The sequence below is a fragment of the Oncorhynchus tshawytscha genome, linkage group LG03 (assembly GCF_018296145.1).
Source record: "Oncorhynchus tshawytscha isolate Ot180627B linkage group LG03, Otsh_v2.0, whole genome shotgun sequence".
Taxonomy (NCBI): Eukaryota; Metazoa; Chordata; class Actinopteri; order Salmoniformes; family Salmonidae; genus Oncorhynchus; species Oncorhynchus tshawytscha.
The window spans coordinates 30,116,980-30,144,715 of record NC_056431.1 but is presented as its reverse complement, the minus strand read 5'-3'; the positions used below and the strand labels follow the sequence as shown (position 1 = coordinate 30,144,715).

General features: G+C 41.5%; 1 protein-coding gene across 8 annotated transcripts in view; it reads right to left on the bottom strand.

Annotated features, from left to right (window-relative positions):
• ptprub (protein tyrosine phosphatase receptor type Ub) overlaps positions 1–27,736 on the bottom strand; it is a 358,074-nt gene that overhangs the window by 147,581 nt on the left and 182,757 nt on the right. For all 8 annotated transcript variants that reach the window (XM_042314170.1, XM_024402347.2, XM_042314194.1 and 5 more), the window contains exons 3-5: positions 26,496–26,767; positions 7,572–7,653; positions 2,537–2,652 (exon numbers count right to left, since the gene is read on the bottom strand). In XM_042314170.1, coding sequence (XP_042170104.1) covers positions 2,537–2,652; positions 7,572–7,653; positions 26,496–26,767 — 470 coding nt within the window. The remainder of the gene's footprint in view (positions 1–2,536; positions 2,653–7,571; positions 7,654–26,495; positions 26,768–27,736) is intronic.

Genomic DNA, 27,736 nt, shown 5'->3' with positions numbered 1-27,736 from the left:
TCAGTATAGATGAAGGAGGAGACAGGTTAAAGAAAGATTTTTAAGCCTTGAGACAATTGAGACATGGATTGTGTATGTGTGCTATTCAGAGGGTGAATGAACGGGCAAGACAAAATATTTAAGTGCCTTTGAACAGGGTATGGTAGTAGGTGCCAGCCGCACCGGTTTGTGTCAAGAACGGCAATGCTGCTCTTGAATGGCAGGGGACATCCCTCTGTGGTAAACATGTACAATTACATTCAGGTATCCTTTAATACAAACAAATGAAATCGTGTCAAGATAATAATGATTATGAGAGCAATGTTGGTTATGAGGGCCATTAGTTAATTCAGCGCAGGTGCCGGTAGTCAGTTAGCACCACCCAGCACTCACACAGTCCTGCAAAACACTACGGAGCCAATACATTTAAATCCACATGAGTAGCTAAAAGTGCATGCCTGGTGGGCTTAATGTTTCACCATGTAGTCACTCTAATGTGTCGTCTGGCAGATGAATAGCATGGGGTAGGCTTTCATGTTTTGGTACAGAGCAAAAGGAAACGAAAGAGAGAAAATAACTCTGACACCAGTGCTCTTCAAAGCCAGAATATACCACGGAGAAGGAGTGGGTGTGACAAAGGTAGAGAGAGAGAGCGCAGGAGAAAAAATAACAAAAACAAAAGAGAGTACTGGTGCTGGGAAAGAAAGCTGCAGTAGAGATATTGTTGAATGAAAGGAGGTATCCCACTAAACCCTTCAAGGCATTTCTCACATTGTTCTATTCCATTATCACCACAAGCATCCTTCAAGCCTATAGTCTCAACAACAGGCCACCTTGAGCCTAACATTAGTCTAACGTGTAGGCCAAGGTATTTTTCAGTGTGTGAAATAGCAGGCTTTGCCTATCAACACATTCTTCTCTCTCTTTCTTTTTCATTGAAAAACAACTGGTGAGTAAACAGAATCAGTCTCAGAGAACACATTGGCCCGGGGTCCTCTGGGAAGCAAGTGGGATGAGCTAGGCCCCTTCTTTGTTTGCTTGGATGACTGGATGTGTGTAAGTCTTTGTTCTGTCCAAAGCCACAGTGGACTTGTCTGTATGTTTGTAAACTCTTGAAAGCCACAGACCACACAAGCCCTAACTGTCACAAGTAAACACCCAAACACCCAAACTCTGATTAGGGTCAAGCAGTGGCAACCAGTCTGGTCTGGTGGTCATACCAAAAACAAACCAAACCCTCAATCATAGACTTCAGTGTCGACTGCCCTTGGCTTACTTCTTTTATCTATTTAGATTTTTCTCCCTCCACAAACGGATATTAGGAAAATCAGGTTAATCAAATAAACCTGAGACAGATTATGTAAACTATCAGGCTGGAGCGAATTACTGAGAAAAGTACCAAATTATCTGTTTAGTCTGGCAGGAGTTGGCATGGTGAGACTGGGTCGCAGCTGGTACACACAGCAGATGCAACAATCAAATGAAAACAACAAAACAACAGGGAGGGGAAGCAACCTCATCTAAAATGGCAGCCGTGACACCCAGTCATGTATCTCCTCATGCTGTTTGGGGAAGGCAGGCATCGAAGAGCCTTGAGGACTTTTGTTATTGCGAATGTTAGTGCTGTTATGACAGCTCCCTACTGGAGGCATCTTTCCTTGTCCTTGTGATGTGACATAATGGTTTGTTTGATATCATTCTCACTCGGATGTTAAAGGTTTTGTAACGTTGAAGGAAGGACAGGGACGCCTCCGCTACTTTGAGGTCTCAAAGTTGAGGACGATGTTGTACCTTGCGCCTCAAGGCTTGCATGGTGTAATTAACACATACTGTGGTGGTGGTGGTAAGAGTCGTGGATGTGTGGCTGCCTGGTAATTGCTGTGAGAGACAGAGCCTGGAAACAAAAGACTATCACAATGCTCTTTGAAACCTTCCATCAGGCCTTCATACGTAAATGTTTTTAAAACCAATGAATGTTATTCACTCAGACATGCACTGCAGCGGCCTTCCTGACCTTCAGAGGGATGGAATTTGCATGAATAAAGCATACAAGTGGGAAAAGGGGATATTAAAAACAGAGCCCTCTATTTGAATAAAGGAAGAAGGCTGTGAAGAAAGTAGAGCACTGTGAAATCATGAGCAAACTGGATTTTGAAAGGTGCTGGGCTGGAGAGTCTTCAAGGCTGGTGCGTAGCATTAATACTCCCCCCAATGCTCTGCTGAATTTGAATACAAACACAAGCATGTTTATAATTCAAAGACACTGACCCATCATTTCAAGTTTCCATCTTTAATGGCATGACTACAAATACACTTAAAGTAGAACTCAAAAGTGCTGGTATTCCCAAAGAGACCTGCATTCAAATAGTATTTGGTTTCTTTGAAATACTTCAGCTGCGCTTGATTGAGCTTGTCTGGCTCAATGGAACCAATTCAATAGCTGAAAATGAACCCAAAAGTGCAAACCCACCTGCCACTCCAGACAGACTCAATCAAACTCTCAAAAGTATTTGAAAGAAAATAAATACTATGGGTGTGCCCCTAAATCCCCACTGACCTCCAGTAGGAACTTCTCAGCTTCCGATGCCCGGCCCGATGCCACACACTGGAAGGTGGCATTCTGCCCAGCGTTGACTTCCTCATCTCCCAGCCGGGAGAAGTGGGGCGCCTTATCTGTTGGAACAGAGTGAGAGAGCAGAAATCAAATGACTGCTGTGCCGTGACAGACAGCCAATCCCAATGTTGGCCAGCCAGACCAACAAAATAAATGCTTTTATTTAAAATACATTTTACGAAGTTATGTGTGGCAAAACACCCCTTTCCTTCAATTTCAGGGTTATGCAGCTATACTAGGGCTCCCGAGTGGCGCAGCGGTCTAAGGTACTGCATCTCAGTGCTAGAGGCGTCACTACAGACCCTGGTTCTATCCCGGACTGTATCACAACTGGCGGTGATCAGGAGTCCCATAGGGTGGGGCAAAATTTCCCCAGCGTCGTCCGGGTTAGGGGAGCGTTTGGCCGGGGTTGGCTGTCATTGTAAAATAAAAATATGTTCTTAACTGACTTGCATTGTTAAATAAAAAATTAAATACTACATTTCATGATTTCTAAAGAGCTGCAGTAAATGATCATCATTCGGACTTTGTTCCAGCTTCATTGCCAGTGTGTGAAAGTATGAAAATGTCACCGTCGGCAGCTTTTCACATTATACAACAAAGTAATTCAAACTTTCATGTTAAATTAGATAAAAATCAGAGACTAATTGTCTCCCATTAAGGACCTCACAGCTGGTTGGAGAACGACTCATTGACATACTGACATATTGCTTGTTCTCTCCCTTTATTGTCCCACAATAAACCCACAAAGAGAAGTTATCCAATACACAACTTAGAATGAATTGCTGGCGGCTACTATTCTCGACAACCTTTCACTGTGGCGATAGGTCATAACACAGGCATCAACGGAAGTTAAGTGAACATCCTTTAACCAGATCCCCAGACAATTCTGAAATCAGGCTCAAGAACATTGTTGCTGATGAAAGAGCAGCACTCTTCTAATAAGAACCCAGCTTGATGCATCGAGCTCCGCAGTGAGTGTGGGTTCCTCAGCAGCAATCCCACCCAGCTACACTGTGATTAACACTGGAGCTCTCCTGCTCCTCCACAGCTCTATGAGACAGACTTCCCGCAGAGCCTAACCACTGGGTTAGAGCCTCCAGCACAGGCTCTCACAAAACGGAGGACAACCCAACCTAGACAGGATACGTTACTTTAGTAAGTGAAATCAAAAAGAGGGAGGCGAATGTTTCAATTCCTGCTCATCCATGTTCAGTGTTTCATTACATTGTTGCTTTCTGGGAGAGAGAGAGAGAATTTGTTGATCTACTTTGTGTAAATAGGCAGGGAGGAGAGGCGGGGATGCCTCTTGCGTTTGTAGTCCACAGGTGGTCATGTTTCCCATGGACGAGTCCCCCGTCTAAGGTTAATTCATAATTAATCGTAGCTATGAGCCAGCATAAACAAACACAAAAACGAATGTGATTAAAAAAAACTGGGCCTTCTGTTGACTAAAAAACTTGGTAGTATAAATGTGTCAGATCACATCCCGGGGACTCTTTACCATGATAAATATTTAATTTGACTGCAACACTGGTTTCAGAGTCAAAAGACTAGGACTATGGAGACTACAACAGAAATGTCAAGCGTGCTTAGCAGTTTCAACCAGAATTTGCAAGAAGGAAGAAGCTTGGTGGCTTTTCTTCTTTTTTTTCTCTCCGCTTTTGTCTCCTTTCCTTATGACAAATGGTGCAGGCTGGCCGTGTGCCACCATAGACCGTCTAAATTATTTAATGGTAGCACTGGGGGTGGGGGGTGTAGAAGATACCATCTGCTCTCCATGGGAAACGCGGGGAACCACTGGGTGGCTAGGCAGGGACACAGTCAGCATCTCTGATTGAAATCCCTTCCGGTCTCGTGGTGTCTATAAAACGATACAGTAGAAACTATACTGAACAAAAATATAAACGCAACAACGTAAAGTGTTTGTAATATTTTTAATGAGCTAAAATAAAAGTTTCCAGAAATGTTCCATATGCACAAAAAGCTTTTCTCAAAATGTTTTGTTTGTTTACATCCCTGTTAGTGAGCATATCTCCCTTGCCAAGATAATCCATCCACCTGACAGGTGTGACATATCAAGAAGCTGATTAAACAGCATGATCATTACACAGGTGAACCTTGTGCTGTGGACAATAAAAGGCACTCTAAAATGTGCAGCGCCGCAAGTTTTGAGGGAGCGTGCAATTGGCATGCTTACTGCAGGAATGTCCAACAGAGCTGGTGCTAGAGAATTGAATGTTCATTTCTCTACCATAAGCCGCCTCCAACATCGTTTTAGAGAATTACAATCAACCAGCCGCAGACCAAGTGTAACCTCGCCAGCCCAGAACCTCCACATCTGGCTTCTTCACCTGCAGGATCGTCTGAGGAGTGTGGGGGGGCAAAACTAATTCAGATTGGCTTGGCCTATCTCCCCAGTGGGTGGACCTGGCTCCAAGTGGGTGGGCATGTAACCTCCCAGGCCCACCCATGGCTGCGCCCCTGCCGCAGTCATGTGAAATTCATAGATTAGGGCCTAATGAACATATTCAATTGACTTATTTCCTTCTATGAACTGTAACTTTGTTGCGTATTGCGTTTAAAATTTAGTTCAGTATACAAAAATCCATGCAAAAAAATTATCCTCCAATTACACTGTACCGAAACCCTCATGACAAGGAAAAGAAAAGCCCAGAGTATAATCCCACCTCAAGCACAAGTCACTTATATCTACAATTGAAGTTGGAAGTGTACATACACTTAGGTTGGAGTCATTCAAACTTGTTTTTTCAACCACTCCACACATTTTTTGTTTACAAACTATAGTTTTGGAAAGTCGGTTAAGGCATCTACTTTGTGCATGACAGAAGTCATTTTCCAACAATTGTTTACAGACAGATTATTTCACTTTTAATTAACTGTATCACAATTCCAGTGGGTCAGAAGTTTACATACACTAAGTTGACTGTGCTTTTAAACAACTTGGACAATTCCCGAAAATGATGTCATGGCTTTAGAAGCTTCTGATAGGCTAATTGAGGTGTACCTTTGGATGTATTTCAAGGCCTACCTTCAAACTCAGTGCCTCTTTGCTTGACATCATGGGAAAATCAAAAGAAATCAGCCAAGACCTCAGAAAAACAATTGCAGACCTCCACAAGTCTGGTTCATCCTTGGGAGCAATTTCCAAACACCTGAAGGTACCACGTTCATCTGTACAAACAATAGTACGCAAGTATAAACACCATGGGACAACGCAGCTGTCATACCGCTCAGGAAGGAGACACGTTCTGTCTCCTAGAAGTGCAAATCAATCCCAGAACGACAGCAAAGGACCTTGTGAAGATGCTGGAGGAAACAGATACAAAGTATCTATATCCACAGTAAAATGAGTCCTATATCAACATAACCTGAAAGGCCGCTCAGCAAGGAAGAAGAAACTGCTCCAAAACCGCCATAAAAAAGCCAGACTACGGTTTGCAACTGCACATGGGGACAAAGATCGTACTTTATGGAGAAATGTCTTCTGGTCTGATGAAACAAAAATAGAACTGTTTGGCCATAATGACCATTGTTATGTTTGGAGAAAAAAGGGGGAGGCTTGCAAGCCGAATAACACCATCCCAACAGTGAAGGACAGGGGTGGCAGCATCATCTTGTGGGGCTTCTTTTCTGCAGGAGGGACTGGTGCACTTCACAAAATAGATGGCATCATGAGGTGGTAAAATATATTGAAGAAGCATCTCAAGACATCAGTCAGGAAGTTAAAGCTTGGTCGCAAATGGGTCTTCCAAATGAACATTGACCCCCAAGCACACTTCCAAAGTTGTTGAAAAATAGCTTAAGGACAACAGTCAAGGTATTGGAGTGGTCATCACAAAGCCCTGATCTCAAACCTATTGAAAATTTGTGGGCAAAACTGAAAAAGCCTGTGCGAGCAAGGAGGCCTACAAACCTGACTCAGTTACACCAGCTCTGTCAGGACGAATAGGCCAAAATTCACCCAAGTTATTGTGGAAAGCTTGTGGAAGGCTACAAGAAACATTTGACCAAAGTTCAACAATTTAAAGGCAATGCTACCAAATACTAATTGAGTGTATGTAAACTTCTGACCCACTGGGAATGTGATGAAAGAAATAAAAGCTGAAATAAATAATTATATTATTCTGACATTTCACATTCTTAAAATAAAGTGGTGATCCTAACTGACATAAGACAGGGAATTTTTACTCTGGTTAAATGTCAGGAATTGTGGAAAACTGAGTTTAAATGTATTTGGCTAAGGTGTATGTAAACTTCCAACTTCAACTGTAACTGGACTAAAGGTGTTAACCGAATTCCAAAATGAGTGAGCTGTCAGATCACTTTTGATCAGCAGTATGTAGTGGGGGCAAACATGTCACAGGGATGGAGAAGCTTTGTCCATGGTTTAACCTCAGGTAGTGTTAGCCACTGTCGTTACTGCTTTTCCCATGACTTTTCTACTCCTCTAGGATTGATAGCACACTAAGCCTGTGTTATCCCAGGTACACTGTGCACACACAGACAGCCTTAACCATTGTATAACAGCAGTGGGAAACCACCTAGTGACAAAACCACCAGAGAAGAGGTAAAGAGCTGTTTATAACTCTAAGTTCTGCATACTTAGAGGGTTAATTTACTTTGTGGGATAAATCAGTAAGAGGTTTCTATTTTCCCATCTCTAACCTTGAGTCAGTTGGGCAAATTATGAGTGCTCTTGAGACTAAATCACAGGGGAGTGGCTGGAGCTGAAGAGTGTATAGGGAAAATGTCATTCACATCAAACCTGGACCCCAATTGCAATCAACCAATGAAAAGGTCAAGCTTCCATTAGCGTTCTCCTCCTCTTTATCATATGGAACTAACTCTCTACATTTCACTCTCTATACAGTATCTGTCTCTACATTTTCTATTTTATACTGCTTCTTAATCCCCAACCACCTCCCTCCTCTTCTACATCAGTGATGGTACTCACAACAGGGATAGGTCAGGAGCATGATGTCATCCATGGCGATGTAGCCTCGCCGCTCGCTGGAAACAGTTGCTTCGATCAGGACCTGGGAAGTAGAATAAAAACAAAAAAGTGAGATAGCTTGGAGTGATAAATCTTGAAACAAATTTGATTGCTGTTATCCTTTATACAATTGAGGCATTTATATCAAATAAAACTGTCCTCCTTCTGAGGCAGAGATCTTAATTATTATCACAAAGCTCTACACAATTCATTGCACAGTTACTGACCCACAAGATAGGTGAGGGAAAGAGAGGACCTAAATCTTTAAGAATGGATACAAATTTGACCCTAAATCAAATCAAATGTATTTTTTATTTTTTTATTTGTATAGCCCTTCGTACAACAGCTGATATCTCAAACCCTAACAATTACAGAGGCATTTGTATAAACAGTAACCTGGTTTTCTGTAGTACTATACACTGAGTATTCAAAACATTAGGAACACCATCCTAAAATTGAAGTTGCACCCCCCCATGGACTCTAAAAGGTGTCGAAAGCATTCCACAGGGATGCTGGCCCATGTTGACTCCAATGCTTCCCACAGTTGTGTCAAGTTTGCTGGATGTCCTTTAAGTGGTGGACCATTCTTGATACACACGGGAAACTATTGAGTGTGAAAAACCCAGCAGCATTGCCGTTCTTGACACAAACCGGTGCGCCTGGAACCTTCTACCATACCCCGTTCAAAGGCACTTCAATCTTTTGTCTTGCTTATTCACACTCTGAATGGCACACATACACAATCCATGTCTCAATTTTCTCAAGGCTTAAAAATCCTTCTTTAACCTGTCTTTCATAACAGATGACATCAACAAGGGTTCACAGCTTTCACCTAGATTCACCTGTTCAATCTATGTCATGGAAAGAGCAGGTGTCCTTAACATGTAAGACTTCTAAATGTCCTTTATAAGCACAATGTCTTGAGTAAAATCCAAATTGGAATTATAACAAAACATTGCACGATTGATCATCTTTACACCCTGTTCACCCTGATAGATAAATATGTCCACCAAAATAAGACCAACATTTAGGTTTCCAAAAAGCATTTGATTTTATTTGGCATAAAGGACTGTTCTACAAAGTTATTAAAAGTGGTATAGGGGGTAAAACATATGACATAATTAAATCAATACTGGCAATACCTGCAGCATGAAAATTGGCAAGAAAAGGACAGAATTCTTTAACCAGGGGCGGGGCCTTTGCCATGGTTACAAATCTCAGCCTGGCACTTTTCAATATTTACATAAATGAATTGACCACTATTCTAGAAAATCCCCAGCACCTGGACTCTAAAAGGTGATTCTTCACAGATGACCTGTGCCTGTTGTCACCCACAGCACATGGCCTACAGCAGAGCCTGGACCTGCTAGAGCAGTACTGCCAGATCTGAACCCTAGCAGTAAACCCCAAAATAATGATTTTCTAGAGAAGATCCAGATCACAGGGAATTAGACCAAAGTTTGGTACAAAATATATGGAGTACTGTACGCACTACAATAACTTAGGTTTAAAAAATAAGCTCAACTGGACACATACAATGAATGAGGCAGTAAATTAACTGAGAAAGCACGCAGGGCATTCTAAGACATTAAAAAACAAATTCAAATTGAAACACCTTTGAAAATTTGTCTCAAATTAATTGAATATGTCATTGAACCAACTGCACTTTATTGCAGCGAGGTGTGGGTTCCCAATTGCAAAAAAAGATTTAACTCAACGGGAAAAAACACCCCATTGAAACCCTGAATGCAGAGTTCTGTAAGATTGCTCAGATGTCAAGAGGAAAACTGCCAACAATGCACACAGGGGAGAATTAGGCCAATATCCACTAATAATAAAAATTACTTTTACCAAGCCCTGCTGAGCAAAGAAAAGAGTCACCTCATCTGGCTGATCCTGAGCTCACATACCTGTTCTGCTAACACCACAGGACCAGAATATCCAATCAGAATACACAAAAATGATAACACAGTCAAAACAAAACTACATTACCTATTGGGAAACACAAACACAAAGCAAAATGCCAAGCTATCTGACCCTAAATTGACAGTACACCATGGAAAACTATTTGACCATGGTTACTGATCAAAACCTTAGAAAAGCCTTGACAATGTTCAGGCTCTGTGAGCACAGCCTTGCAATTGAAAAAGGGTAGACACAGCGAAACCTGGCATTTCACGACAAAAAGTTTAAAAAAAATACAAAACAATGAAAGTGTCATTTCCCAAAATTTGAAGCCATTATTCAAGGTTCCAAAGACATCTTTGATGAGAATAGGATACCCATTGGGGGAGGAAGCAGAGAGCTGTGGGTTGGCAGTGCACAGAATTGCTGCCTGATTTTATTTTTTATTTGTTATTTATTTAACCTTTATTTAACTAGGCAAGTCAGTTAATGACAGCCTACTGGGTGTGCCTTGTTCAGGGGCAGAACAACAGATTTTTACCTTCTCAGCTCTGGGATTCAATCCAGCAACCTTTCTGTTTCTGGCCCAACGCTCTAACCACTAGGCTACCTGCCGCCCCAATTAAGATGATCTGTGTCTGAGAGCCCTGCACATGTCCTCTATGCCACTGTTATTGTCAAATGTATGGTTCTTTTTACACTTAATTATTGTTGTTTCTGATTGTCCTGTTGATAATCCTGATTATTATTATTATTGTAATGATATTAATACTGTAAATGAATCACTTAATTTCCAATATGTACATTGTGTCCTCATGGCATTAAAGCAATTTGAATTGAAGAGAGAGAGAGGAAAAGAGGAATAGATGGATACGTTCTATAGTTCTCTACAAGCCCCTGAGGTCTTGGGGAAATAATGGCATTATCGGGAGGCACAATGTGCTGCCGGACACAGGGCCCCATTCAGCATTCTAGACAGAGGCAGCTCTAAAGATATAACAGCAGATAATACAGCAAACAAAGGGTCATGTGGCTCTGGGGACAGGTGGCTTCCGTACCCAATCCTGTGGTAGAATAAGGTGGAGGTCTGTGGGCGCCAGTGACATCCAATCAATATCAAATCACCGCCCCCCAGTAATAGTCAGACAGTTATTAGACACGGCAGCAAGGTTTGTTTTCCCAGCATCGAGGGCAGCCTGCCCACACATATGATCGAAGTGCAGCCCTGACGTATTGTTTATCAAAATGCCCGAGCCACTCTACTGTAATGGGCAAGTACTTAAACAGGGAGTCAAATTGAGGTAAAACTATTTTACAAGAGGGCCTTGTATAAGTTTACAAATAAAGATAGCTGGGAAATCGAAACATATCCCAGATCAGACAAGAAACAAATCAAATCAAAATGTTATTTGTCACATGCGCCGAATGCAACAGGTGTAGACCGAACCGTGAAATGCTTACTCACAAGCCCTTAACCAACAATGCAGTTTTAGGAAATTAGACATTATATATATATACACACACACACACATATGCAGTTGAAGTCGGATGTTTAGATACACCTTAGCCAAATATATTTAAACTTTTTTCACAATTCCTGACATTTCCTAGTAAAAAAAATCCCTGTTTTGGTCAGTTAGAATCACCACTTTATTTTAAGAATGTGAAATGTCCGAATAATAGTAGAGAGAATGATTTATTTCAGCTTTTATCAAATTCCCAGTGGGTCAGAAGTTTACATACACTCAATTAGTATTTGGAAGCATTGCCTTTAAATGATTGAACTTGGGTAAAACCTTTCGGGTAGCCTTCCACAAGCTTTCCACAATAAGTTGGGGGAATTTTGGCCCATTCCTCCTGACAAAATTTGTGTAACTGAGTCAGGTTTGTAGGCCTCCTTGCTCGCACAAGCTTTTTCAGTTCTGCCCACAAATTTTCTATGGGATTGAGGTCAGGGCTTTGTGATGGCCACTCCAATAATTAAGCCCTTTTGCCACAACTTTGGAAGTATGCTTGAGGTCATTGTCCATTTGGAAGACCAATTTGCAACCTTAGCTTTAACTTCCTGACTGATGTCTTGAGATGTTGCTTCAATATATCCACATAATTTTACTTCCTTATGATGACGTCTATTTTGTGAAGTGCGCCAGTCCCTCCTGCAGCAAGCACCCCCACAACATGATGCTGCCACCCCCGTGCTTCACGGTTGGGATGGTGTTCTTCAGCTTGCAAGCCTCCCCCTTTTTCCTCCAAACATAACGATGACAATTATGGCCAAACAGTTATATTTTTGTTTCATCAGACCAGAGGACATCTGCTCCAAAAGTACGATCTTGTTCCCATGATGTGCGTGGTCCCATGATGTTTATACTTGCATACTATTGTTTGTACAAATTAACCTGGTACCTTCAGGCATTTTGAAATTGCTCCCAAGGATGAAACAGACTTGTGGAGGTCTACAATTGTTTTTCTCAGGTCTTGACGGATTTCTTTTGATTTTCCCATGATGTCAAGCAAAGAGGCACTGAGTATGAAGGTAGGCATTGAAATACAACCGCGGGTACACCTCCAATTGACTTAAATGATGTCAATTAGCATATCAGAAGCATCTAAAGCCATGACGTCATTTTCGGGAATTTTCCAAGCTGTTTAAAGGCACAGTCAGCTTAGTATATGTACACTTCTGACCCACTGGAATTATGATACAGTGAATATGCGTGAAATAATCTGTCTGTAAACAATTATTGGAAAAATGTCTTAACCGACTTGCCAAAACTATAGTTTGTTAACAAGAAATTTGTGGAGTGGTTGAAAAACAAGTTTTAATGACTCCAACCTATGTGTATGTAAACTTCAGACGTCAACTGTATAAACACTGCTCAAAAAAAATCAAGGGCACACTAAAATAACACATCCTAGATCTGAATGAATGAAATATTCTTATTAAATACTTTTTTCTTTACATAGTTGAATGTGTGACAACAAAAGCACACAAAAATGATCAATGGAAATCAAATTTATCAACCCATGGAGGTCTGGATTTGGAGTCACACTCAAAATTAAAAGTGGAAAACCACACTACAGGCTGATCCAACTTTGATGTAATGTCCTTAAAACAAGTCAAAATGAGGCTCAGTAGTGTGTGTGGCCTCCACGTGCCTGTATGACCTCCCTACAATGCCTGGGCATGCTCCTGATTAGGTGCCGGATGGTCTCCTGAGGGATCTCCTCCCAGACATGGACTAAAGCATCCGCCAAGTCCTGGACAGTCTGTGGTGCAACGTGGCGTTGGTGGATGGAGCGAGACATGATGTCCCAGATGTGCTCAATTGGATTCAGGTCTGGGGAACGGGCGGGCCAGTCAATAGCATCAATGCTTTCCTCTTGCAGGAACTGCTGACACACTCCAGCCACATGAGGTCTAGCATTGTCTTGTATTAGGAGGAACCCAGGGCCAACCGCACCAGCATATGGTCTCACAAGGGGTCTGAGGATCTCATCTTGGTATCTACTGGCAGTCAGGCTACCTCTGGCGAGCACATGGAGGGCTGTGCGGCCCCCCAAAGAAATGGCACCCCACACCATGACTGACCCACCGCCAAACCGGTCATGCTGGAGGATGTTGCAGGCAGCAGAATGTTCTCCACGATGTCTCCAGACTGTCACTTCTGTCACATGTGCTCAGTGTGAACCTGCTTTCATCTGTGAAGAGCACAGGGCGCCAGTGGAGAATTTTCCAATATTGGTGTTCTCTGGCAAATGCCAAACGTCCTGCACGGTGTTGGGCTGTAAGCACAACCCCCACCTATGGACGTCAGGCCCTCATACCACCCTCATGGAGTCTGTTTCTGACCGTTTGAGCAGACACATGCACATTTGTGGCCTGATGGAGGTCATTTTGCAGGGCTCTGGCAGTGCTCCTCCTGCTCCTACTTGCACAAAGGCGGTGGTAGCGGTCCTGCTGCTGGGTGGTTGCCCTCCTACGGCCTCCTCCATGTCTCCTGATGTACTGGCCTGTCTCCTGGTAGCGCCTCCATGCTCTGGACACTACGCTGACAGACACAGCAAACCTTCTTGCCACAGCTCGCATTGATGTGCCATCCTGGATGAGCTGCACTACCTAAGCCACTTATGAGACGGAGTCTACAACCCACACGCTACCACTAGAGTGAAAGCACCGCCAGCATTCAAACGTGACCAAAACATCAGCCAGGAAGCATAGGAACTGAGAAGTGGTCTGTGGTCACCACCTGCAGAACCACTCCTTTATTGGGGGTGTCTTGCTAATTACCTATAATTTCCACCTGTTGTCTATTCCATTTGCACAACAGCATGTGAAATTTGTTGTCAATCAGTGTTGCTTCCTAAGTGGACAGTTTGATTTCACAGAAGTGTGATTGACTTGGAGTTACATTGTGTTGTTTAAGTGTTCCCTTTATATTTTTGAGCAGTGTATATAATGAGGTTACATACAAGGGGTACCGGTATAGTGACTGCCAGATAGAAATCTTTATTCAGTTTGGCATACAAAAAGTAACTTGAACTACCTTTGCCAGTTGGAATGTACATGTAGGAAGCAACATAGTAATGTTCTGTACCCGAACCCCAGGATAGCACAAAGATTTTGCCCCGGGAACCGAGATGCTTTTTACCATAGAGCTGCCGGTGATAATGACTGGTGATATGTCAGAGGAGGTCTGGCAGTTGATGAGACTATGCAATTAGTCTATTAAACTGAATATCTGACTCCATAAAGATTATTTAGCAATATGCATTACACTATAGTTAAGTAACAGTATTAGAAAGGTCAAGAAAGGTCTAAGATTGGTCTATATCAAAAGCAGATATTTAACCTTTTACAGCAGTGGGCTAAATCAGGGTCACACAGAGTGTTTCTTGGTAGTCTTATACAAGTCTAATTTGAAACAAAAGTATACACCTTACACACATGGTTATGGTCTTAAAAAAACAAAACACCTGTAACATGTCAGAATATAGATTCAATTATGAGTTTGCATCCCAATATTACACTTTACATACATCACAGAAGACTGAAATATAACACAAACGTTTGACATATAAACCACAGATTTCGAGGTGTAAAAAAAGTGTATTAATTATGAAAATATTAACATTCCATCCTTGAGGCCACTAGAGTGTGATTTGGTCATATGACTGCAGGAAAGGGGTATCATTGTAAAGTGAATGGATTCACATACAAGGCATAAATATTACAAGGCAATACTAGCATGATCAGAGATAGAGAAAGATAAGTCATAGCCTGAAATGTCGTGCCCCAAGAAGTCCACGGGAAGGGGAGAGAGAGAGAGCAGGTCAGAAACAAATGAAGCAAAAGAGACAATGGAGAGAAGATCCTTTTATTACCATTTACCATGTTTTGATTCAAAATTTGAGTTGTTGACCCAATAGTATTACTGCAGAGTTAACCTCCAATCAGATATCCGACCTACAGAATGTAAAGACAACAGAGAGCAACAGAGAGAATGCTGAATTCCGGGGGAAGACAATAAACCATCTTGCATTCAGGTGATAAGAGTCACTTCGGGGTCTGGGCCGCCCTACATCTTTCTGATATTTCTGTCCTGTCTGTGAATGCGTGTGAGCGTATACAGTGCCTTGCAAAAGTATTCATCCCCCTTGGCGTTTTTCCTATTTTGTTGCATTACAACCTGTAGTTTAAATGGATTTTTACTTGGATTTCATGTAATGGACATACACAAAATAGTCCAAATTGGTGAAGTGAAATGAAAAGAAATAACAAACGGAAAAGTAGTGCGTGCATATGTATTTACCCCCTTTGCTATGAAGCCCCTAAATAAGATCTGGTGCAACCAATTACCTACAGAAGTCAAATAATTAGTTAAATAAAGTTCACCTGTGTGCAATCTAGGTGTCACATGATCTCAATATATATATACACACCTGTTCTGACAGGCCCCAGAGTCTGCAACACCACTAAGCAAGGCGTACCACCAAGCAAGCGGCACCATGAAGACCAAGGAGCTCTCCAAACAGGTCAGGGACAAAGTTGTGGAGAAGTACAGATCAGGGTTGGGTTATAAGAAAATATCAGAAACTTTGAACATCCCACGGAGCACCATTAAATTCATTATTAAAAATGTAAAGAATATGGCACCACAACAAACCTGCTAAACGAGGGCCGGCCACCGAAACTCAAGGACTAGGCAAGGAGGGCATTAATCAGAGAGGCAACAAAGAGTCCAAAGATAACCCTGAAGGAGCTGCAAAGCACCACAGCGGAGATTGAAGTATCTGTCCATAGGACCACTTTAAGCCGTACACTCCACAGAGCAGGGCTTTACGGTAGAGTGGCAAGAAAAAAGACATTGCTTGAAGAAAGAAATAAGCAAACATGTTTGATGTTCGCCAAAAGGCATGTGGGGGACTCCCCAAACATATGGAAATAGGTACTCTGGTCAGATGAGACTAAAATTGAGCTTTTTGGCCATCAAGGAAAACACTATGTATGGCGCAAACCCAACACCTCTCACCACCCAGCATGGTGGTGGCAGCATCATGCTGTGGGGATGATTTTCATTGGCAGGGACTGGGAAACTGGTCAGAATTGAAGGAATGATGGATGGCGCTAAATACAGGGACATTCTTGAGGAAAACCTGTTTCAGTCTTCCAGAGATCTGAGACTTGGTCGGAGGTTCACCTTCCAGCAGGACAATGAACCTAAGCATACTGCTAAAGCAACACTCGAGTGGTTTAAGGGGAAACATTTAAATGTCTTGGAATGGCCTAGTCAAATCCCAGACCTCAATCCAATTGAGAATCTGTAGTATGACTTAAAGATTGCTGTACACCAGCGGAACCCATCTAACTTGAAGGAGCTGGAGCAGTTTTGCCTTGAAGAATGGGAAAAAATCCCAGTGGCTAGATGTGCCAAGCTTATAAAAAGGCATACCCCAAGAGACTTGCAGCTGTAATTGCTGCAAAAGGTGGCTTTACAAAGTATTGTGAATAGTTATGCACGCTCAAGTTTTCAGGTTTTTTGTGTGTTATTTCTCGTTTGTTTCACAATAAAAAAGATTTTGCATCATCAAAGCGGTAGGCATGTTGTGTAAATCAAGTGATACAACCCCCCCCAAAAAATACATTTTAATTCCAGGTTGCAAGGCAACAAAATAGGAAAAATGCCAAGGGGGGGTGAATACTTTTGCAAGTCACTGTATGCCTGTGTGTGTTTGTGTGACACTGAACAAATTGGTTAGTGTGCTAAGTCACCATGGCTCTCATGCTATTTCTCAGAGATAGACAATCAGCCCGAGCTGGAGTAGAAGAGTAGCCTTTTGGGAGGAAAGGTTGAAATAAATCAGAAGCAGAGGGATCAGACTTTATGGTAGACAACTTAGAAATACCTTCACAGTTTAATTGAAGGTGCAATTATTCTCTGCCGAGCTAAAGCACTCAATGAGAGATTGATTGCAGGCTCATCTTTAATTGTCTCGGCCATTAGGGCTGCAGGTTATTTAAAGAGGGAGACATTCAAAACATTTGTTTCAATAAACAACAGTCTATAGATTTTACTGAGGACCACTTTACCAATTAAATGTTCCATATGTGCATAGTTTATTCTAATCAGAGGTTACTTTACTTTGAGAAAAAAAATGCATTGGAAAATAAATGTCTGGGCATGCAGTGATTTAAGACTGAAATAAAATATACATTACGAGAACGTATTAAATTACGCTGGAATGCCAGACCTTTAGAAGTGGTTGTCATATATACAAATCAAGAGATCATTTAATTGGAACTATAAAAATACTAGCCTCCACCCCTTCCTTTTTGGTCAGGAACTGGCATTTAGATGCCAAGGCCTTGCACTCACCATTACCAAGTCAGGGAAAGATAATTGCTCCTTAAATACTCACAGATTAAATCAAATCAAATTTTATTGGTCACATACACATGGTTAGCAGATGTAATGCGAGTGTAGCAAAATGCTTGTGCTTCTAGTTCCGACAGTGCTGTAATCTAAGAATTCCACAACAACTACCTAATACACACAAATCTAAAGGGATGGAATAGGAATATGTACATATGAATAAATGGATGAGCAATGACCGAGCGGCACAGGGATGATGCAATTCATGCTATAAAATACAGTATATACATGTGAGATGAGTAATGTAAAATACGTAAACATTATTAAAGTGGCATTATTTAAAGTGATCCATTTATTAAAGTGGCCAATGATTCGAGTCTGTATGTAGGCAGTCGCCTCTCTGTGTTAGTGATGGAAACATGGTAAGGCACATCTGACCAGGTTGTCAAAGGAAATATATATGTCTTTCCATGAGAGAGGGTTCAGACATAGAGGGGGGAGAGGGCAAGAGATCAACAGTCCCTGGTTAAACTTAAGATTGCCTGTCTGTCTGTCTGTCTCGTAGATCGATTAATCACACACTTTTTGTTTATAAAGCCCCATTTCAGAAAATTCCACTCTATCTTCATTGTTAACCTACAGAAGTACAGACTACAGGACTCGGTATCGGGTGGTTAACTCTGGAGATCCCTACCATTACTGAGGAGGTCCAATCGGCCTTTTGTTTTTTGCACCTTATGTGTGGAATGATATCCAAAATACTTTAAAGTTAGAAGAATTGGTTCTTCTAGGGCAGGGCTGTCCAACCACGTTCCTGGAGAGCTACCGTCCTGTAGGTTTTCACTCCAACCCTAATCTAGCACACCTGATTATATTAATTAGCTGGTTGATAAACTGAATCAGGTTAGCTACAACTGGTGTGAAGCGAAAACCTACAGGAGAGTAGCTCTCCAGGAACAGGGTTGGAGAGCCCTGCCCTAGGGCATTTCATTTTGTTGTGTATATATATATATATGGATGTGTAGTACATTTCAATGTGTATTGTGTACACAGGGCTCACTTAGAAAATACCCTCTGTTAAAATTAAGGTTAAATACATTTTAATAAAAGCCAGGGAGTCAATGTGGCTATGTGTGTCCCTAGGGTGTGGTGAAAGAACAAAGGGAATTGGACAGACATAGCCAAATCCTTCATTTATTTTTGGTCTGGTAAGATCACTATTTTCCTATTCTTTGATCTGTCTTTCTCACCCCCACTCCATCCTTTCATACAAAACAATCCATTCCTTGTACAAACAGAATCTATCAATAAAAGACAACAGAGCATGAAAACAGCATGTAGACATGAGTCCTCATTCCTGCCCAATGATCCATACAAGTGTGTTTTTTATAGAAATCCCTCCCACTATGTTCCTTTCCTCTCTGGTTATGAAAGCAATGTGCAACTGTGGTGGCGATGGGGAACTTTGGAAACAACCTGGACTCATTGGTAGATGTAAGATAGTTAAAAAAAAAACATAACACTCCAATTACTTTGACATGTTAAGTTTCGTATGGTATATATTCATGTGGATGTCCATCATCCATTTCATATGATATGTTATGAAATGCGATTCGTACAATATGTTAATATTTTTCCAAACGTATGATATGTTACAAATTCCAATTTGTTGTGGCTAACATTAGCTAGGCTAGGGGTTAAGTTTAGGGTTAGGGTTAAGGTTAGGTTAAAGGGTTTAGATTATGGTTAGGGGAAGGGGAAGACTTAGCTAACATGCTAAGTAGTTGCAAAGTAGCTAAAACTAGTAGGTAGCAGGGTTGGGATCAATTCCATTTTAATTCCAGGTAATTCCGAAAGTAAAGCAAATTTCAGTGTACTTCCTGAATTGAAATGGAATTGACCACAAACCTGGTAAGTAGTTGAGCTAAAATTTTAATTTTGTCCGTGATGAGATTCGAACATGCAACCTTGTGTTATATGTCTCCCCATCCGCCCCTTTCTAAAGATCTCATTTAACTGCCCTGTATATAACAATATGCACAATGGCTTCAGAAAGTATTTACACCACTTTACTTTTTCCACATTTTGTTGTGTGACAACCTGAAATTAAAACGGATTAAATAAATTAAAAAGTGTCAGTTGTTGGGGATTAAATCACCTTGCAGCAGGACAATAACCTAAAAGACAAGGCCAAATTTACACGGGAGTTGCTTACCAATAAACAGTGAGTTGGCCGAGTTACAGTTTTGACCTAAATCTACTTGAAAATCTATGGCAAGATCTGAAAATGATTGTCTAGCAATGTTCAACAACCAATTTGTGAGAGCTTGTAGAATTTTGAAAAAACGAAATGGGCAAATGTTGCACAATCCAGGTGTGGAAAGCTCTGCGAGACTTACCCAGAAATACTCACAGCTGTAATTGTTATTATATTTGTATTTATGATTTAACATTTAATGTAATATCTTATGTTGTTTTTGTCTATTACTGTTCTGTACTTTGTCGTGTATTTGTACATTTTATGTGGACCCCAGGAAGAGTAGCTGCTGCATGTGCAGTAGCTAATGTGGATCCTGCAACCATAACAAGTTAAATAACTTTCTCTTATGTAACCATATCAAATGTAACTTATGTGACCAACTGGCTCGATTCGGTCTTATGTAGCAAAATTTGAAATTGTGTTTTTCATTGGATAAAAGTAGAGAGTCAGAGCTAGAAAATGGTATACCATACAATACAGTTGAGGAACAATGGGAAAGTAATCTGAAAGTAAACTTTTAACCTCACGTTTGAGAAAATGGCCCTTGAATATTTGGTAAACCTGCTGCAGAGCTCTTCTTTGTCTACACTAATTCAGCATCGTTCACACCATCTTAGGCCTTAGCCCCGACCATCCCTTTAAGAATTCACATGTGAGGCCATGTACTATGCAACCAAAGATTTCAAGACTAAAGGCTGGTTTATACTACGGGTGTATTCGTACATTCAATATGGAGTACCAGATGCGCCCTGCGCGTTTGTAAACTCAGAATGTTGTCAGATTGAATTTACGAACAGACAGAGCATTTCGCTCACTGAGCATTCAGAGAATACACTGGACGAATCTGGCCGAGGAGTAGGGTTGATCCGAGCGTTCTGACCTCACAACAGCAGTCAAGCTGCTAAGTTAACTCGATAATGTTGGCTAGCTTGCTAGCTACTTCCAGACACATGAGAGAACAGCTCACTCTGACTATTTTACTCGCCCTAGTAGAGCTGGTTAGGCTGTTTTTATGTTATACAGACCGTTGGTGACTGTAACTGTGCTGCTGGCAACAATTTAATTATGTTATTTTGCCAAAGTTTACTGACACCGGCCAAATTCAACGGGTGTTCAGCGTTCGTAAATTTGTCAGTTATTCTGCGCTCTGGCACACTCAGACGAGAGTGATCTGAAGTTCGAGTAGATAGCCAGAGCGAATTTACCAGCTACGTGTATCGACAGTTGTCGCGGTGACATAATGAACATTCTATTGAAATGGTTACTTGCACAGTGGAGACTTTTGTTAGACATGTGGTGTAGGTGAAAAATACTATGGTTGATTTTCCAGTATCCAGACTGTTGTCCCAGAAGTATTGAGCCCGAAAATATAGGTTTAATTAAAGACATGTGTAAGAAGAATAAAGTCTGAGCTCAGGTGAATGGACGACGCTAGGCCAAATGTGCGTCACCGCACGGATATTCTGGTCACGGCCGGCTTGCGACAGAGCCTGGGCGCGAACCCAGGGTCTCTGGTGGCACAGGGCACTGTGATGCAGTGCCCAAGACCACTGCACCACCCGGGAGGCCCCGAAGTTGGAAGTTTACATACACCTTAGCCAAATATATTTAAACTCAGAGTAACAATTCCCTGTCTTAGGTCATTTAGGTTCACCACTATATATGAAGAATGTGAAATGTTAGAATAATAGTAGAGGGAATTATTTATTTCAGCTTATATTTCTGTCATTACATTCCCAGTGGGTCAGAAGTTTGCATACACTCAATTAGTATTTGATAGATATTGCCTTTAAATTGTTTAACTTGGGTCAAATGTTTCGGGTAGCCTTCCACTAGCTTCCCACAATAAGTTGGGTGAATTTTAGCCTATTCCTCCTGACAGAGCTGGTGTAACTGAGTCAGGTTTGTAGGCATCCATGCTCACACACGTTTTTTCAGTTCTGCCAACAAACTTTTTATAGGATTGAGGTCAGGGCTTTGTGGTGGCCACTCCAATACCTTGCCTTTGTTGTCCTTAAGCCATTTTCCCACAACTTTGGAAGTATGCTTAGGGTCATTGTCCATTTGGAAGACACATTTGCTACCAAGCTTTACCTTCCTGACTGACGTCTTGAGATGTTTCATCAATACATCCACATACTTTTACTTCATTATCATGCCATCTTTTTGTGAAGAGCGCCAGTCTTTCCTACAGAAAGCAACCCCACAACATGATGCTGCCACCCCTGTGCTTCACGGTTGTGAAAGTATTCTACGGCTTGCAAGACTCCCCCCTTTTTCCTCCAAACATAACGAAGGTCATTATGGCCAAACAGTTCTATTTTTGTTTCATCAGACCAAAGGACATTTCTCCAAAAAGATCAATCTTTGTCCCCATGTGCAGTTGCAAACTGTAGTCTGGCTTTTTTATGGCAGTTTTGGAGCAGTGGCTTCTTCCTTGCTGAGCGGCCTTTCAGGTTATGTCGATATAGGGCTTGTTTTACTTTGGATATAGATACTTTTGTACCGGTTTCCTCCAGCATCTTCACAAGGTCCTATGCTGTTCTTCTGGGATTGATTTGCACTTTTCGCACCAAAGTACGTTAATCTCTAGGAGACAGAACGCATCTCCTTACTGAGCGGTAGGTCCCATGGTGTTTATACTTACGTACTATTGTTTGTACAGATGAACATTGTAGCTTCAGGCATTTGGAAATTGCTCCCAAGGATGAAACAGACTTGTGGAGGTCTACAATTGTTTTTCTGAGGTCTTGGCTGATTTCTTTTGATTTTCCCATGATGTCAAGCAAGGAGGCACTGAGTTTGAAGGTAGGTCTTGAAATACATCCACAGGTACACCTCCAATTGACTCAAATTATGTCAATTAGCCTATCAGAGCTTCTAAAGCTATGACATAATTTCCTGGAATTTTCCAAGCTGTTTAAAGGCACAGTCAACTTAGTGTATGTAAACTTCTGACCCATTGACATTTTGATACAGTGAATTATAAGATAAATAATCTGTCTGTAAACAATTGTTGGAAAAATGACTTGTGTCAGTCACAAAGTAGATATCCTAACCGACTTCCCAAAACTATAGTTTGTTAACAAGGCATTTGTGGAGTGGTTGAAATTGAGTTTGAATGACTCCAACCTAAGTGTATGTAAACTTCCGACTTCAACTGTATGTGCTTGTAGTTCGTCCAATTTATTTTCCAGCCATTGTACGTTGGCCAATAGTACCGATGGCAAAGGCAGATTAGCCACTCGTCGACCAGATCCTCACAAAGCACCCCGATCTCCTTCCACGATACCTCAGTCTCTTTCTCTCTGCGAATGACGTGGATGAGGGCCTGTTCCGGTGTCTGGAGTAAATCCCTCTTGTCCGCCTCATTAAAATAAAAATTATTTGTCCTCTTCAAGGTGAGTTATCGCTGTTCTGATGTCCAGAATCTATTTTCAGGCATAGGAGATGGTAGCAGCAGCATTATGTACAAGATCATTTACAAATAATGTGATAAAAAACAAAAAAATAGCACGGTTAAGAGCCCATAAAATGGAATCCATACCCTCTGGCGCCATTCCGAGTGGCGCAGGAGGGGATGGCTGGCTAGAGGGAATGTTCCTGACTTTTTCCATGGCTAAACCAACTAGGCTAGTAATTTAACAATTTTATTCGTATTTACAGATGGCATAAAAGGTTGTTTTTAAGGCACATAAAAGTTCACATGTTCCATCCAGAAGGCATTTCTGCAAAAAAAAAAAACATTTTGATAAAAATTAAAAAATGTACGCTCAAATGGCTCCCCTGTGAAGTAGTGATGCGCGACATACACCTAGTTTCCTGATACGAGGCACATATCATACTAGTTCCGGATTTACATTTACTATGTTACTTCTAGCCTAAGAGACCAGGCTGTCAGAAAAGGTCTGCAACTTGAGACAGTATTTGTCACACTGAAAAAGAAGACGAGGGGGAGCACAGTGAGAGAAAACACACCATGGGAGAGAAGGGGAAATTGTGAAGAGAGGGAAGAAGCTGAGGGAGAGCACAGCTCCAGATCAAGTTGGCAGACTTGGTGGGCCGATACCATCTTTAATATTTGATAACAAGGTTCCAGCTATCGCAGACACCTCCACCAATAAGAGGAAGAAATATATGGCTGAGCACGGCAGATGGGAAGGATCTCAAATCAAATATATTCTAAAGTGATCTCACACTCTCTGTCTTCCATTTTCCACTTGCCCCACCCAACACTCTCTTGATGTTAGGGGACACAACAACAACAGGAGGAAGTGAAGTGGCATAGCACCTATCACCAGAGTGATATAAATATCAAAGCTTAATATTATCACAACCAACACTGTGTTGTTGTCTCAGGTTAGGCAACAAAAATGGTGAGACATACAATAGATAGAAACATGAAGCCTTCAAAAAGTCGTGAACAAGGAAAAGGAAAGCAGGGAGAGAATTGTATTGCAGATAGATTACTAGGCTGACAAATGATTAGGGAGAATTTATGTGGCTTTTGAGTATGTTAATCTACTATCGTTGGCTCTGTTGATTTACAGAGAATGGAACAGACTTTCTTTTTTTATTACATTCCACGCTTTAGACAATATTTTATTTTACAGACAAACATTGAGAATGTGTGCTATAAAACAGCTCTCTTTCCTCCTACGTTCAAGGATCATGATTAAATCAACAGCCCCTGAGAATATGTAATAGTCATAAAGTTACTGGGATTTGTTTTTGTCTTTAATCCATTCATTACAAATATCTATTTTTAATCAACTACAGTGTTGTGATCGCAGCATCGAAGGGAAAGTAAATCTAGGAATGCCTTGAAAGATTTAAGGCAGTGATATTTTAAGACTTCATAGGTTTATAATATGGTCAATTTGCTGTGCACTGGGTTTACTGGCATGATAGGCATGACCCAGGAACATTATTCTCTCAATCCATTCTTCAAGAGTAGACCCTGACTCTCTGGCGACAGAGCAAATCTGATGACCTATGACTTCAAATCCAAAGAGATTCCATCCAGCTTGCTGCAGGGCTCCTGTAACCAAAGTCAGTTAATATTGAAAGTGACGCGGGTTGCAGCTAACATGCTTTAAAGCTAAGAGCTCCTTGGTGAATACAGAGCGTGAGAGAGGCGTGCTGGGTCAGATCGAGTCATGTTCAACTCCACTCCGCTTGACTCTCTCCAGCATTGTTTGTAGTTTATTTATCCGTTTTCATCGGCATGACTGCTGATGTTACTGCAGAAAGGGGCCATCATTATTTTTTTGCAGAGAAGGGACTCAAAAGCAGAAACACTGTTTTAGTATTTCTTCACTGCTGCTGCACTATACTTGTCATGGTCAGACATAAGGTTCATGTAGCGATCAGTTCATTAATTAAACAAATTTGCCAAAAACTAGAAGATTGATTATTCTGGATAAATAACATCACAGTATCGTAATTTTGAGATGGATGATCGCAGCCTACAGTTGAAACAGTTTCTTAACATGTTGTTGCTGCAACCAGTCATTCAGACTCATCCTCCTCATCTGCCCATTATTCCTTCCTTCTCCTAAGTGATGCCTCTCCTCGGTAGCCCTGGTGTGATGCTAACTCACACATGAGCCATCACTGGGCTCCTTAAGAAGCTGTGAAGCAGCATGCACCAAGACAGAGGGCAGAGAGGAGGACACAGAGTTAGAATTAGAAGGAAGAGGAGTGTTGCAAAGGAAGCCAATTAAGACACATCAAAAATAGGCCAGAGGAATGCTGTTCACCCCTGGTGTTTCTGCTATAGGAAACTGCCATGGCCACATTAATGGTCGTTAATGACGAACTGCTCTGCTAAAGAGAGCATTGATGTGAGAGCTGGTCTAAGGGTGGTGTGATTGGCTTGCAATCCTCTCACATAGTGATATGAGATGACTTTGCGTTTGTCAGATATTGTCAAAGTCATTTTTCACCTGGCCCCCTACCCACCCACACGCTTTGACACCTTTGTGTGTTGTGTTGTGTGCATCGAGCTTAAATACCCCTCATTGTCAGGCCATACAGTGATAATTCCACAGTGTCATCCTACCTTTGGCTCATGTTTGTACAAAGCTGGACTATTATTTACACTTGAAGGTCAGATCCTGCAGAACCGCATGGAAGTTAATTAAGTCGAAGGGAATGACAGTTCTCAAAACATCACACACTACTCACCTTAATTGCATTTTGACAGCTCCGCCGAGTTTGCAGAACATATAAATGTAATTTGTGGCCCCGGTCGCGCCAATCCGGAGACCAATAGAAAGCGCCCAGGTACCCACAGTGGCTGCCAATCAATTTGGGTCTGAGTGGGTAATGACATGCCACTGATTGAGTGAAGTTGTGTTGTGTATTCTAATGGCTGTTGTACAGTTAGCAGAGACAGTCTCAGTAGGTTAAACTGTAACAAGCCTGGCCACAGAGAAACCAGTTAGGGCCTTTTAGCACTAACCTAGCCTACATTTACCAAGGGAGCAATGATATTAAACTGGGCTAGCTTTGCATGTGATTAACAACAAGGTCTCCCTGTGGCGTACAGTATCTCACTGTTAGAGAACAGTGAAGTTAACACATACAGTCCTGGATGATCAGGCTTAGCGATTGGCTGGTTACCCTTATGCTGTATATGTGTCTGAATAACTAACACCTTCACTAGGCCTAAAATAAAGCCTTATACGGATTGCATTAACATCATACATGAAGTCAATGGGATCACAATGAGCCTGTTCGATTCTAGCCACTACTATGTATAACTGACACAGTGGAAAAATGTAAGCATGCTGCATAATGACTGAAAGTAGCAGTGAAGTGATGCCACTGTGAGGGATTTACCTGGTACTCATTGGGCCAGAAGGTGCTGACAGCCAGCTCCACTTGGTGCCACTGTCGTCCGTGGGACCCCGACGTGTTCCATACTGGGCTACCCAGGGGGCCGCCGTTGACCCGAACGTACGCCCGCAGTGCCCCTGGACTGTGGCCATCGCGGCTGTACAGGAAGTAGCTGAACTGGACGCAGTGTGTGTCGTTTTCACTCAGCGTCTGCAGCAGGAGCTGGGCACGATGCCCTGCAGCATGCTGGGAAGAGTTCACCAGCATATAGGAACCTGGAGGGATGAGACAGAAACAAGGGTAATGTCACACAAGGGTCAGAGATAATGCATGCTGTAATGCCATGACCCCGACCTCAGCGACAAGAAGAAAAAAAAAGTTTTTGCATTTGTGTTCGCCATTGGTGGGTACATGAACTGATTAACCGGACTCATCCTTCAGGTTCCCTTTGGGTTATGATACAGTGTTCTGAAATGTAATTGTAAGCCATGTAAGTTATCCTGAATGTGTTTATAAGTACTGTATCATTCATTTCGGCCAAATAATGTAACTAGAGTAAATAAATAATGTAACCCATTTTTAGAAAGGAATCATTCACATTTCTGCTGATGATAGAACAGAAGCACTAAAGATCTCAATGACATATCCCTCCTAATCTGAGTAACCTCTCTTCAGATGCTAGCCTCATTGACAACGTTTACATGCCCACCAATAACCCATTATTATTTGGATACTCAAGTATTCTGTTTTTGAGTTGACACATATAAACATCATATCCTGTTAACAATAACCTGAAAAAGCATATATCACGGTTATGAGAAACCTCGATAAGATGCCTGGGATATGCTGATCTTAGACAGGATACTGCTGCTTTTAAACATCTTGTCCCATTTACTGTTGTTTTTTGCAGGCTAAGTTTGCATATAATGGGTATTGTATCATCTAATTGTCAAACAAACTGAAAACGTGTATGGTTGAGAATGATGAGGCAAAATGAATGGCAAATAAGTCTGGCTGCACAACTGATTGGCAAACTTATTTCAAATTGAGAAATTATGTGACTAAACTGAATAAAAAGAAGAAACTACTGTATGAAACTAAGATAAATTAAATAAGAATTATTGTAAAAAGCTTTGGAGCACCTTTAATGAAATTCTGGGGAAAAAGGCAAACTCAGCTCCATCATTCATTGAAACAGACTGCTCATTCATCACAAAACCAACTGATACTGCGTGGTCGGAACT